Source organism: Megascapheus bottae, chromosome 16, assembly GCF_031878675.1.
Source record: "Megascapheus bottae isolate mThoBot1 chromosome 16, mThoBot2.hap1, whole genome shotgun sequence".
In the NCBI taxonomy this organism is placed as follows: Eukaryota; Metazoa; Chordata; class Mammalia; order Rodentia; family Geomyidae; genus Megascapheus; species Megascapheus bottae.
The window spans coordinates 30,609,384-30,624,466 of NC_143524.1; the positions used below are offsets into that span (position 1 = coordinate 30,609,384).

The following is a 15,083-nucleotide window of genomic DNA, read 5'->3' on the forward strand; positions in this document are numbered from 1 at the left end:
ATTTGCACTCCAACAAGACACATGCTTCCAGAACTCTGGGGAAACTCAGAAGGGTGAGGCTGTCTCTTTTGGCACCTAAATCTTATTCCTATACTTAGTGGTGCTTAATCAGCCTAAATTCTTATCAGGGTCTTTGCTCAAGGCTGGTAGTGGGGGAGGAGGGTGGCTAAGAAGGAGTATTAGGTAAATAAATGAAAGAAACATCCCTTTATTGGCTCAAAAGACCAAATGTAGCCCTAAAGGAATTCTAGATGAGGATAATAACTCCACAAGAAGCCAGACTTTGGCTTAAGGTGAAGCTGGAAGTTCGGTGCTCAGCAGAGCCTCGAGGTAGGATAGATACACCTTGTCTTCTTGCTTTCTTCCTCTCTTCCTACTGCCTCCCAAGCACATCCTATCATCTGGGACTGATAACAAATTATGCATGGGATGGGCATGTGCTTCCAATTAGTCAGTTTCCCAGCTAGCTCCTGTTTTCTTTATCTTCCAGGACTGAGCACATTGTGGGAACAGTCCTGAGATTGTAGGTTTCTTCCAAACTTAGCCCTCCTTTTTCCTTTCCTATATGTGTACATTTACACAATGTGCAGATTAGTAGGGAAGAGCTTAAACAGTGGTTTCTGCTCTGACCTAGGCCTCTTGTTGCTCATCCGGTAATCTCTGACATGGCTTCCAGCAGCAATGACAAATTTAGGTTCCTCATCCCTTGGTTCCAATATGACTATCATGTTGGTGTTCTACGGAGAGCTGCACTGCTACGCAGTTGCTCCCATACTGGCTAGGTAGATCCTAGGTTGAGTCTTCTCATGTGTCAGCTTTTCAGAAAAGTAAACTCTCTTTAATAAAAACTAATGACTCACAGAGTCAGGCAGTTTGTACATAAGTGAAATCAGGAAGGATGCACTTCCTTTTACTTTTAAATAATACACAGGGAGAAATAAGCAGGCACTAATCAGAATGAGGAGTTCTACCCAGCAGCAATTTCGACTAGAATGCCACAGGGACAAGGTAAAGGGAAAAGCCAAGAGTAACAGTTGAAACACAAGGTTTGAAAAAGTGGATTCAATAACTATATGAATGCCACAGTACAAGAGAAAGAAGGAGTAGGTAGTGTAGCATAAAGGTTAAATGTAAGATTCTGGGGTTAGACTACTTGCGTTCTAATTCTGACTCTTCTACATTCTATGAGATCTTGGGCAAATTACCTAACATCCTTAATTTTAATTTCCTCATCTGCAAAATGAGAATACCATGATCTAGCTCATGACGACTGGTGGAAGGATTAAATAACACCTTCAAATTGGTGTTTTCAGTAGAGTTGGCTGTTTAAACCTTTGAAATAAGAGTAGATTTCAGTGGCTTTTCTTGGATCTTAGAATGCAACCTAGGATGTAGTAGATAAGCTAATATATAAACCAAGAGAGCTAGTTAGTGAGCAGCCTAACTAGTGAGTTACTATTAGGGAAATAAGGTAATCTCTTCACAGTGTGAAAGAATGTCCAGAAACTAAACAAGGAATACTTGTCCCATTGTTTTGTTTTTGTAACCCAGAAGAAACTCAACCCTACATTAGTAATTTTAACAACAATCACAACAACAGAAAGCTCAGAACAGGTAAACAAGATGTAAGTGAGGTTGAATTAGGACAGGGATGAAGCAAGAGAGCACACTCACCATAAAACCATACAAAAATAAAACTAAAAACCCTTAGAAACTCACCTCTCTCTAAATCTGAATGGATTATTGTTGCAAAGCAGTTAGAGGCAAAAATCAATTAGTTGAGAAACATCATGCATATAGCAATCTCTCTGTCTCTCTCTGTCTCTCTCTCTCCCCCACCCCAATCTCACAGCCATAAGCAAATATCCCCATCACTGGATCATCAGCCAAAGCATGTTTGGTTTTCAGAAACTGTAAATATGGAATGAGGAGAAGAATGAAAAGGAAACAGCCAGAGCAGACGGGACACAGGGGCAGTGGGTTGGGTTTAAACCATGCTTTGCAGAACACAGAGAAACTCTAACCTAGAGATCTTTTTCTGACCCAGAGTGAAGCGGATGATTTTGCTTTGAGATGAATCCTTGGATGATGCACTGCATGATTGGAAAGAAAAAAGTGGAACAGATGAGTGAGGAGAGAGAAGATATATTAGACATACAAATATGTAATAAGTTTCACAGTGGGCAAAAGTTCCTGGTGTTTCCCTCTACTCACTTTTTCCCACTAGATGTATATTTCTTTCTAGAGTTACTTTATTAGTCCATATTTACAATGAAAAAAATTGCAATCTGAATTACTTAAAAATTTTTTATCCCTCCCTCCTTAAAAATGAAATATCTCTTGTGCCTCTAGCTAGCAAAGGACTTTTAAAAGTACCTTTCAAAGTATTGAGATGTTTAAGGCATAAATAATATTTTCTGTCTTTGTAAAGTATTGCATACAGTATTTTTATTTTATATATTTGTTGTACCAGATGATAAAGGTGATAAAGTTAATTCCAAACAAAGATATAGTTGCAATTTATTTCTTGGGAATTCTTTTTCTCCTAATGTTATGGAAATAACCACTTTAAGTCTGTTGAGAGATGGGGCATATTGTCTCATGTGTATAATCCCAGGTGAAAGGAGCATGCAGAAAGATCATGATATAAGACCAGTGAAAACAAAAGCATGAGATGCTAGCTGAAAAATAAACTAAACAAGAAAATTGTTTGGGGCATGCCTCAAATGATAGAGCACTCATCTGGCAAGCATGAGGCAGGCCCAAGGTCAAACCCAAATGTCATCAAAATTAATTAATAATATTGATTGAAAATTCTGGATGCTTTTTCTTCTACATCCATATATTGGAACAAAGTTGAAATGTTTATTTGAACAAAGCATGCTGTCTTGTGGAAAACAAACAAACACATGCTAAGTACTCTACCACTGAGCCACATCCTATCCAGAAAGTTATCTTTCCTGTGTCCATTGTTTTTGCACCATGTTCATAAAACTCTCTGAAGTAAGAAATATAATGTTTTTTCACTATTCTTGGGAAGAAAAGAGAGATATGAGAACTGTGGGGGGAAAAACAAAGCAACTTTCTGGATTTTCCCTAGCACACTAAATTATATGAGGTAGACACAAGTGAAGAAACAATGCTTCTCTTCTAGACCTAGACTGGTGAGGAACTTCACAGAATAAGAGCAAGCTCTCTGCCACCACATAAATTGTGAGAAGACCTAAAGCGAACAGGCAAAGTGAATTTCTTTAGTTGTCTTGGAGGGGTTGCTTATATCTTCATACCATTGTACTTGATTTCTTTTGTCCTTGATTTCTTTTTCATAACTCCTATATTAGTAGACTTCAGGGAAAGTTATCAGCATGGTATGAAAAGAGATACTGAACCTAGATGGCTTGAAAATGTTTTCATTAATTTGCATCTGACAGAGTTGTAGCAGAGAACCAAAACAAACTGACTTCTGGGGTTATCAATATCTGACAAATATCTGGGTCAAAGGCCCCACACTATTCCTGTTGGGGCTTTGGTTATCAATTGGGGGCTAGAAATGCAGTGGCATGGAACTATTCTTAAACTATAGCCTCAGTATTAGGATGGGATATTAAGAACCCTAGTCCTTAAGAACAAGTTTGGTCTTCAGGAGTAAAATTAGAAACTATCAGAATACAATGGATATAACTGAACCTGGAGAGGTAAAGGACATATACTCACTTCAAATTCTAGTCCCTGCAACCATGTTGTAGGGGGCTAATGTCATAATGGCAGAGACCACTCTACTTGGCATAAAAAGATGGAAAACCTTGGCTTGAGTTATATGGCTGTTTTCATACGTAGAACATTCATTGAGGGCAGGTAGTTTTTTCTCCTTATTGAGATATGGATATTCTGATGGAAACATCTGTTTCTTTTAAGATGACAGACACCTGACATGGAAACAGATGTTTGAGTAACACAGCTCTATGACACAGCCAGTGTTTCTCAATACATGTTCCTTGGAACAGTAGACAGTGATATGCTTTATGAAATATAAAAGCATTATAGCTAGTTTGTAGAATGCTAATATCTCTATCACTTTTTACAGGTTTACAACACTCATCTGTTCCTCTCTCAAGCTTCTTCATCTTATAAGTAAAACCACCATTTACTTAACTGCCTAAACTAGAAATCTAGGCTTTATAGGGGTTCCTCTTTCTCATTCCAGAGAGTGAATCTATTAGCAGGTCTCAAACTTCAAAGTGCCTTGCCTCTATCCATCTCCAACCCTGCTCTTACTCTTCTGGTCCCAACTATCCATAATCTATTCAAAGAACTCAAAGAGAAGCAAAGGTATTTTTCTTTTCTTTTTTTGCTTGTGCTGGGATTAGGCACTTTCCCTGAGCTTTTTTGCTTAAGGCTAACATTCTATCGCTTAAGCTACAGCTCTACTTCCTCCGTTTTTAGATTTCTGGTGGTGGCTGATTGAATGTCTTATAGACTTTGCTACTAGGGCTGGCTTTGAACTGTGATCCTTCAGCTATCAGCTCCCTGAGTAGCTGGATTACATGCATGAGCCACCAGCACCCAGTACAAAGGGGATTTTTGGGGGGGCGGTGGGTCATAGGGTTTGAACTCGGCCTGGGTGCTGTCCCTGAGCTCTTTAGCTCAAGGCTACCACCCTACCCTTGAGCCAAGCCCTACTTCTTGTTTTCTAATTGGAGATCAGAGTCTCAGGTCCTTTTGTGCCTGGGCTGGCTTTGAACCTTGATCCTCAGATCTCAGCCTGAGTAGCACTGGCACACAAGTGATTTTTAAGAAATTCAGTTATCTTCCATATAAGGTCTTCTTATCATTAGTATCCTCAGAATAGAGTCTAAAATGTTTGCTCTTTAGACATCTCTCTGATTTGGCCTCAGTGACTCATTGACACTAGCTATAGTCCATGGTCAAGATAGCAATGCTCTTTGCATCCAAGCTACATTTTCACTTCTCCCTGCTTTCACTTCCCAACATGTCAAGTATTCTCCTATCACAGGGCCTCTATACCAGCTTCCCCCTCTGCTAGATCACCATGATTGAGTTTTGAATCATTATTTCATTTTTTTCTACTATGTGTTATATCCTGAGAGAAAACTTCCTTTCAACTCAATCAAGAATAGTGATCCAGTATCTCTGAATTCCATCTTACTATGGTACTCCTCCCCCACCCTCTCTCGCTGTCTTCTTGCTCTGTTTCTGCCTCTCTTCTCACCAGCTCTATGGTTTGAACTCAGGATTTCTTGTTTACTTGGTTCTTTACTCAGCTGGTGTTCTACCACTTAAGTTATATTTTCCAGCCCGGATTCTTGCTGGTTATTTTGGAGACAGTCTCACACTTATCTGTCCTGGCTACCTTGGAACCAGTCTTCCAGATCTCAGCCTCCTAAGCAGCTAGGATCTCAAGCAGAAGCCACCTGTATCTGGCATTTATCCCTTTATTTTTGCTTATTTCTCAGCCTCACCAATATCATGCTAGCAGAAAGCAGACATTTTATTTACCTTAATCATCACTGACTTCCAAGGGCTTATTTAGCATAATGCCTGGCATGCAGAAGGATTGATGGCAACAAAATAAAACAATGTATATTAGCAGTTTCAAGGCTCAGAGCAGACCTGAAAGAAGAGTTATAACAACCCAGAATCTCTCCTCATTCAGCCCTCCTCTTCCTAGAGACTACCCTGAAATATAACCCAAGCAGAAATCCCAGGGAGTATACATTCTGTAGAACACAGTGTAGGAAGTGATTACTCAAATAATTCAAGGTCAGCAGGGAAATTCTGACCAAGGAATAGCTCTCATACATAGAGGCTTCCAGGCAAAGAGTGGTATGTCTGAGGGCTGCTTGGCTTTTTTTTCCCTCAATGCTAGCCCAAATTTCCATATCAATAATACCAATTGAATATAATTAGATAATCAATTGGGAGGCCTGATATATATTTATTCATTATTGCTGCTTTAACATTATCATAACAGAGAAATTACACTTCTTATGGGGGAATAAAAGCTATAGCTACCTGTAAGGTAGCTTTGGACTTTGCTCAGTACCCAAATTGATAAAGGGTATCAAGATTTGTAAGAAGTGTGATGACTAGTTCCCACGGCTTGTGGCACTAGAAAGAAAAAGGATTATTTTCCAGACCACACGGGATGAAATCAAGCAATCAGTTAGATCAGTGACATTTAGCTTGAGACTGATGGTAAAAATAAAAACAATTATGTACTTTTCTACAGATGTTTACCATGAGTAAAACGCTTTCTAGTTTCTAATTCTTTGCTCTTAATCTTTTTTGTGTGTGTGTCGGTTGCGGTTATGGGGCTTTAACCTTTGGGCTTGGGCACTGTCCCTGAGCTCTTCAGATCAAGGCTACTACCCTACCACTCAAGCCACAGTGCCACTTCCAGTTTTCTAGTGGTTAATTGGAAATAAGAGTCTCACAGGACTTCAGTGCCCAGGCTGGCTTTGAGCCATGATCCTCAGATCTCAGCCACCTGAGTAAGCTAGGATTATAAGCGTGAGTCGGCCTGGCTTGCTATTAAAATTTTTTTCCTGCCATTAAAGCAAATGACTTGTAGGGTATCATGTGTTTAACTGGCAGAAACCATTTATAACTTTGGCAGAGAGGTTTAGGAGTGTGTTTCTAGAGTAGGCTAAGTAATGGTAATGGTAACTATAGAAACATTCTGCCTGTACATCATTCTGTGTTGAAATCCAGTGGGAAGCATCAGTCCTTCTGGGAACAGCAGTAAAATCTAGGCCCCAATTCTGCAAAGCACAGTGGTAGGAATTTCCTCAACTAAGTTCAACACAACATGACTCGCACTATCTTGAGTCTAACAGGCATGTTCAGTCACTGCTCTCACGAGGAGGTCACTGTTTCTTCTTGAGAAACCTGGCTGACTCCTCAACTAACACTGTTCATATTTCTTGTCATGCTAAATCTACTTCTCTTCTGGCAACACAGAGGCATCTATTAGAAGAGAGAGTTTGCCTGCATTAAGTAAAATGAGTTTCTTGCCTAACTTGAACACAAAAGAAGGGGCTTGAAGTCTATGAGCATGTATTTTTATAGGCCAGTGTGGTGGCAAGGGTAGCTAATTAGCTTTGAGGGCTGGCGATTCTGAATTATAAAAATACACAGAAGGAGGCCTCTTTGCATCCATTTCAAGGTCATGATAATTCTATACTAACTACCAGGCACTCCAGCATTGAAGAAGCTTGACTGGAAACCACAAGACAGTAGGAGCTATCATGTAGACAGTGTGGAAGACACCTGAAAAATCAGAAATATATATATATGTGTGTGTGTGTGTGTGTGTGTGTGTGTGTGTGTGTGTGTGTGTGTGTGTGTGTGTGTTGGCAAGGAGCCCCACCTGGACTGCATTTCAGCTTGTGCTTTTGCTTGCTGATGTGGCGCTGGCTGGGGCTGGCACGGTGCTTGGGGAGTGGCTGGCACCTGTTGCTGAATTGTGCCAGTCTGGCTCTGAGAAGGTATCCCAGCCACCTGAGACCCAGCAGGTGGCAGAGGGGATGAGACGTGCTGCTTCTGGGGCTGCTGCTGCTGCTGTTGCTTGTATCGGGAGAGGCTGAAGAAGAGGCCTAGAATGGCCTTGAGGTTTCCATTCCTGATTTCTGAAAGAAAATAAAGAGATTCTGGTCAGCTAAGCTCTTTCATTTTCCTCCCATTCACTGGGCTGTCTCAGCCCTCACATGAGTTTAATTCCTTTAGGACATGACAGACTTCCTGAACACTTAATTGGTATCACACTCAATTAAAATCAGGCCTAAACCACAAAGAAATTAGTTTATTCTCCCCACTGGGATTAGAGTGGTTATACCAGGCAAGTTATGACTGGATATCTGGCAAGTACTAAGAGAAAATTCTCAGGGAGGACACCAGTGAAACAGCAAGCATCCTTAGCAAGACTGTGCTTGTTCTTCAGGCAGGGCAGTTGGCCTTGGATGAGGTACTCTTTGGCAGTAGGGGAGATACACAGGTCTTGTTAGCTCAGCCAAGACCATGTTCTAAGCCTCAAGCTACACCGAGTGTGCCAAGTGGCTGTCAACCCATTCCAATCCCTTGCTCAGCTCTCTCCAATAAGCATCCTTTAAATAGAAGTCTTCCTCGTCCATCAAATAAAGAGTTGTAGATAGGGATAAGGAAGGTAGGCTGTAATAACTTGCTTCCATAAAGGCCTCCTGCAAAACAACCCCTAAACTAAATTAGCAGTGGGAGGAATTTTTTTCAAGTGTCAGATAGTGCTTTGCAGATGTGAAAATGCACTTGCCTCCAGGCATCCCTGAAGAGCTGTGGAGACAAAGAAAGTATTTATTTGAAAGGGAAGGGTATAGATCTCAAGAGGTTGCTTCTTGGGTGATTCCTCCTTTTATGTGGCACTTTTAACACCAGATGCCAATGGCCAGAATCTGAACTGGCTCTTAGGGTGAAATACAGGGCCACCAAGCACAAGGAACAGAAGGGGAGGATACCAGAGGGGAAACAATCAGTCCCATCTGCTGTGCTGCCAAATCAGGATGGATTTCTTCTATGAACTAGCACAGCAGTTAATGGGACATGGGGCCAAGGAAGGCTTAGGAGCCTTGCTTCAGGGAAGAGGCCATTTTTCCTGGTGGGGAGTGTATATCTCTAGTTGAGTCCCCCACCTAGGAGTGCCCTTCCAGGAAGAAAAGAGGATTTCCTCCTGAGCTCAGAAGGTATGAATGGAGTTCTCTCAGAATTAGGCGGCTTCCTTGCACAAGAGAATAGGAGAATGGCCAGTCCATCAGGAACTTGGTACTGATATGGTTTGCGAATTAGACTGAAACACATTACTTCCTGTGGGAGCAGCCTTTTTTCTGGGCAATGGACAACATCCACTTCTGGAATCCAACCTTCCCTCCATACTTTGGAAACAAACAGAACAGTTTCTGATTGCTGAGTAGTGTTGATATATTGAGAAGCCCTAAGCCATGAGCTCTAATCTAACATTGTCTAGATGTATAACTTTGGATAAATCACTTAGTCTCTCTGGGCCTCAGGAAAATGGTGACACCAATATAGTCTGTACTATAACGCAAGGTTGTTTTGCAGATTAGATGGGAGCACATGTATAAAAGTGTTTTGTGGGCTGGGAATTTGGCCTAGTGGTAGAGTGCTTGCCTAGCATGCATGAAGACCAAGGTTTGATTCCTCGGTACCACATACATAGAAAAAAGATGGAAGTGGTGCTGAGGCTCAAGTGGTAGAGCACTGTCCAAGGACAGTGCTCAGGCTCTGAGTTCAAGCCTAGGACTGGCAAAAAAAGTGTGTGAACAGTCACATTCATCATGGCACTTGGCTATTTTATGAAGACCATGGTTCCAGAATCCCAGATTAGATTGCTATCTAGTTCAGTTTCATACTTTACTAATGATGCCTTTTATGGTGCAAATTTCTAATTTATCATGAAAGCCATTAGCTCTTTAGAGTAAGAGATATTATCATTTTAAATTATGCCAGGATGACAAGAGTAAGCCTGGATTGACACAGCCAAACCAGAATGCCCAGCTACTACTTATGAACCACTCTGTTGAATGCATGCAATAAAATGCCACAAAGGTGCAGATTCCTCTAGTTTCTTTGGGAAATTCAGTTCTAACTCTTAAGCTGCTTCCTTCTTCATCCCAAGGAAACCAAAGATGCAGCACACATATGCAGCCTTGTTTCCAAACATCCATATTAGCACATATGTCTAACAGAGTGTAAGAGTGGGAGGGATGATTTAGCTGGCTACTTACTTTATTCATGGGAATCTGAGGCAACAAGATGAAAAGTGGTTGGACAGTGACAGGAGAAAGGGACAGAATCTAGATGAACCAGTCAAATGCACCTTTGAAGGAATTTGGAAAAACAGACAATTGTCTCAATCATGAATTCACTGGAGGACATATGGAGATAGAGTGCTAGTCATGGTGATATATGCAATCAAATTAAGATTTTTTTTTGCCCATCCTGGGCTTGAGCTCAGGGCCTGAGCACTGTCCTTGGTCTTTCTCAATGCTAGAGCTCTACCACTTGAACCTTAGCACCACTTCTGACTTTTCTCTATGTATGTGGTACCGAGAAATCAAACCCAGATCTTTGTGCATGCTAGGCAAGCACTCTACCACTAGGCCAAACTCACATCTCCAACTAAGATTTTTTTTAGTGCCTTTTGTAGTTATCCTGTCATTAAGTTTATAATAATAAAGGCTACTACTAACTAGTGCATATCAGGCTAAGATCATGTGCATGAATCCCCTTCTATCATGATCACCAGAGTGATCAGAGCAAATAGGTTAAAAAAAAGCTTTAATTTCCAAGGTAGTAACTGAAGCAAGCTGGGCTTTGAGTCCAAGTTTTGTGCAACATGAAGTCTGGTTTCCTAATGCTGTGTGAGTTGGCGTACTAGTATTTCTATCATGTGTAGTGAATTAAAAAACAGACAAGATAACATTTTTATTTGTTAAACCAACTAGCTAGCGGGCATATAAATATTCTTTATAAAAGAGGTGTCAAATATTCCATAACTCAGTTTTTTTTAAATACAGAAAAAAATAAAGAGGAGGAATTTACTTCAGCAAATCTAGTCTCATGGTTTGTTCACTGAAGAGAGTAGGGATATGCATGTCAGCATCTCCATAAACTACAAGCCAACTCTAGTGCAGACAGCCATAGCCAGTCTTGTCACATTCTGTAGCTACTGCGATCATAAAATCACAACAGTTTCTTCCTTTGTCCCCTAAAGCACTTTTACTGTCAAAGAACATAATGCTCCTCCAACAAAAATAGTTTTCCATAGAAGGTAGCATTTTTATCATAAAGACCATTGAAATATGCAAGAGCTGGAGAGTGGGTCTCTATAGTCAATCATTTCTAGGTTTTGAGCTGTTTGTTTGTTTGTTTATTTTGCCTGTTCTGGGGCTTGAACTCAGGGTCTGAACACTATCCTTGGACTTTTTCAAGGCTAGAGCTCTACCACTTAAGCCACAGCACCATTTCTTGCTTTTTCTATGTACATGGAACAGAAGAATTAAACTCAGGTCTTCATGCATGCTAGGCAAGCACTCTACCACTAAACCAAACTCCCAGTCCCTAGGTTTTGAGTTTTATCAAGGTTAAAACTCTCTGAACTTTAATTTTCTTTATCTGAACAATGAACATACACTGTGCTGTACCTTCCCATAGGCCTTTTATGACAAGTAAAGATTAAATAAGGAAAGCGAGTAATGAGTACCTAGGACACTGTCTGATTTTGCACATCCCACTTTGGCTCAGAAAATATGGTCTCTACCTACAGCCGCCTCAGCTCCTGTTCAGAGCTCTGCATCCAAATGAAGTTCAAGAGGGACGTCTAGTCTCCACATTTCTCTGGAGGCCTACAGTAAGTCACTAGTGTTCAGAAGAAAATGTCATGAGTAATCTATAAAAACTCAATGGTGACATTCCTTCTGGATTTAAAAATAGCTTTACTGTGGTACTATATAATATATATCTATACAATTAAATGTAAAATTCAAGGCTTCTAAGCACAACTAATAAACCTTAATTTTAGAATAGTTCTATCACCCTCAAAAGATTTTTCAGGATCAATTGTAATCAATTCACAAACCTCTTCTCAGGCAACCAGTCATTTGTATTCTATTTGTATAGATTTGCCTTTTCTGGACTGTGTTTCCTTTTGTCAGTTGTGGGATTTGATCTCAGGGCCTGGGTGTTATCACTGAGTTCTGCTTCAGGCGAGTGCTTTACCACCTTGAGCCACAATGCCACTTCTGGTTTTCTTGTGATTAATTGGAAATAAGGGTCTCATGCACTTTCTTGCCCAGATTGGCTTTGAACTATGATCCTCAGATCTCAGCCTCTTGAGTAGTTGGAATTATAGGTGTGAGCCCCCAGCACTTGGCTTCTGGACATTTTATGTAAGGACAGTCACATAAACTGTAGTTTTTTTGTATCTTGCCTCTTTTACTTAAGGTTTGATTCTTCTAGAAGCCCTCATTTTCCCTTAATTTATTTAATTTTTAATCTTTTGTCAGTTGAGGGGCTTGAACTCAGAGCCTGAGTGCTGTCCCCGAACCTCTTTGTGCTCAAGGCTAGCACTATACCACTTGAACCACAGTACCACTTCCTTTTTTTGAGTGGTTAGTTGGTGATAAGAGCCTTGCAGGACTTTTCTGCCCAGGCTAGCTTCAAACCATAACCCTTAAATCTTAGTCTTCTGAGTAGCTAGGATTACAGGTGTGAACCACTGGCACCCAGCTGATCCCTCATTTCTTGTATTGCCTTATATTGCCAGCTAGTAGCTCACTATATGGACATACCATATTTTCCCTAGCCATTTCCAAGTTTACAACCATATGGGCTGCTTATTTTTGCTTTCATATCAGAAAACCTCAAGACTGGTAGATATGTAAAAGCCACATAGCCTATGCCACGGGTGGTCCATAATAGACAGTATTCAAAATAGGAGACTCGTGTTCTTCCCACATTCCCAACTGGTATTTGTCTATGTGCCAATGAGGCCCAAAGAGCCAGCTCCACAGGGGAAGTCTAAAGACAACATCCCACAAGAATGTTTCCCTCATGGAAACATTTGTTATGGTTTTAGAAACAGAGCATCATTTGCATCTGATTAACTAGCCTCACCTTTTTAACTTCTAGAGAAAGTTGGGAAAGCACAGAGAGAACTGTATAGTCCAAAGACACTAGTTAGCAAAACAATGGAACCCTCCTCATGCAAACTGAAGGTGAAATTGTACAGGCCATCCTCCAGTTGTGTTAGATATTAGATGTAATATTGCCTAGACGCAGAAGTTCATTTCTGACTGATTTCTTTATCCACATTGGTTGCTACTAATCTTCATGATGTAATAGGTAAATCATGACATGACTGATATGTAAAATGTATTATTTTAAGCTGGGCACGGTGACTCATGTCTGTAATCCTAGCTACTCAGGAGGATGAGAACTGAGGATCATGGTTCAAAGCCAGCCCAGGTACTAAAGACTGTGAGATACTTTTCTTTAACTAACCACTATAAAACCAGAAGTGGTGCTGTAGCTCAAGGGGAAGGGTGGTGGCCTTGAGCTAAAGAGCTCAGGGACAGCGCTCAGGCCCAGAGTTCAAGCACTATGACCAACAAAGAAGAAAGAGTTATTTTGGTTGAACTTTTTTTTGGGGGGGGTCAGTTTGGGGCTTGAACTCTGGGCCTGGGCATGGTTCCTGAGCTCTTCAGCCCAAGGCTACTACTCTACCCCTTGAGCCACAGGGCCATTTCTGGTTTTTGTTTGTTTGTTTGTTTGTTTGTTTGTTTTAGTGGTAAATTAGAGATAAGAGTCTCACAGTCTTTATTAAGCAGGCTGGCTTTGAACCATGATCCTCAGATCTCAGACTCCTGAGTAGCTAGGATTACAGATGTGAGCCACTGCACCCAGCTTGGTTGAACATTTTTTTTCTTGCCAGTCCTGGGCTTGAACTCAGGGACTGAGCACTGTCCTTGGACTTTCTCAAGGCTAGAGTTCTACCACTTGAGCCTCAGCACCACCTCCAACTTTTTTCTATGTATGTGCCAGGCAAGCACTGTACCACTAGGCCAAACTCCCAGCCCTTGGTTTAACATTATTTGAAGAGGTCTCTGGTTTAAAAGATACTTGTGCTAGAATAATCTAACACAAAGGAACGTGCTGTATGGGGTAGAAGAAATTGGAAATCAATAAGTATTGCAAATGGCAGAGTAGCAGAACTCCTAGCCAATTCCCTTTAGTCTTGATTGCTTTAGACCTGACCCACCAATGTGAGGGGGGGGGGACCATGGATTACGTATCAATGTTTGTGCAGATGGGCTGGCTATACAACTGTCATGTCCCACCCAACCTTCTGGCTCAATCCTGCAGCCCTCTGTAGCTAAGCCTGTCAGTGGTAATACCCCTAGGGGAGGTAGGATGAAAGTATGGGTGCAGAGCCCATGGGACGCCCTGTGTAGAGGAACAGGAACCATTCTCTTAGTGCCACACTCAGGTGATAAGTGTAGGAAAAACAAACTTCCACCTCTGCCTTCACCTTAACTCTCAGATTTCTGGCTCAGAATTAAAGCAGGAACAAGTTCAGTGTCTAGATTTCTGGCCATCATTTAATTTCAAAAGCATATATGCTTTCCCAGAGTCACCATGAAGGATCTTCCTGCTTACAATTTTTTATTCTGCTAGACTGATAAAGAGCTAGCACCTGGTCTCTTTACCACCCATGCCTCATCTTCTGTTTACACTTCCCTTGACCTACATTTTTCTGCCTGGTAGATGATTATTCACCCTGAAAATCTAGGAAGTATTGCCACTCTGGGGGGAAAAAAGCCCCCTAGGTACTTCAGGTGGAACTGAACTGTCGTTACTACAAAAACCTATGTTTCTTAAAAATACAGCTCTTTTTATTAACTAGACTCAAGGCAGTCTTATCGGACTGCCTTCACTAAACAGTGGATCCCAGTACCTAGCATTATGCCTGACACAGTGTGTACCCAGCAAATGTTTGTTGCACTCAATAGAATATACCTTACCCCAACCTGTACTTCACTGCAGGAAGATGGGCTTAGGCCCAGATGGCACAAAGACCAGGTGTTTTCAAAATGGTCAGGGATAAATGCCATCCTTTTCCCAGGGGCAGGTTGACAGATGGCTATGACAGGTGGAGCATGAATGAGGAAGGGTTAGGAAAAGCAAATCGTGAACATCATCCCAGGGCAGGGAGGCCTAAGCTCACATGACTTGGGCAAGGCTCTAAGTGGAAAGAGATGGGCTGGAGCTTCAAGAGCAGAGGAGGCAGGAGTCCAGCAGTACCTCTACAGGTTCAGTCACTGCAGCCTCTGCTCCCAGGCAGCTGCCGTCTAAGACTAGAACAAAGGATCTCTGTGGCCCTCTAACAGGCAGGCCAGGGCAGGCCTGTGCTGCTGCAACTCTATAGGACAGGTGCATACACCCTCCCTTCCCAAACCAGCTTTTAGTCACTGGGTAAGGGTGGAGATGTCTATAGAGCTTTCCAATTGCTGGTG

The 15,083-nt window shown here is 41.5% G+C and overlaps 1 protein-coding gene across 3 annotated transcripts in view; it reads right to left on the reverse strand.

Moving 5' to 3' along the window:
• The window catches only part of Nav2 (neuron navigator 2), a 379,403-nt gene that overhangs the window by 211,737 nt on the left and 152,583 nt on the right, over nt 1-15,083 (reverse strand). For all 3 annotated transcript variants that reach the window (XM_090348005.1, XM_090348004.1, XM_090348003.1), the window contains exon 5: nt 7,391-7,649. In XM_090348005.1, the coding sequence (XP_090204131.1) occupies nt 7,391-7,649 (259 nt within the window). The remainder of the gene's footprint in view (nt 1-7,390; nt 7,650-15,083) is intronic.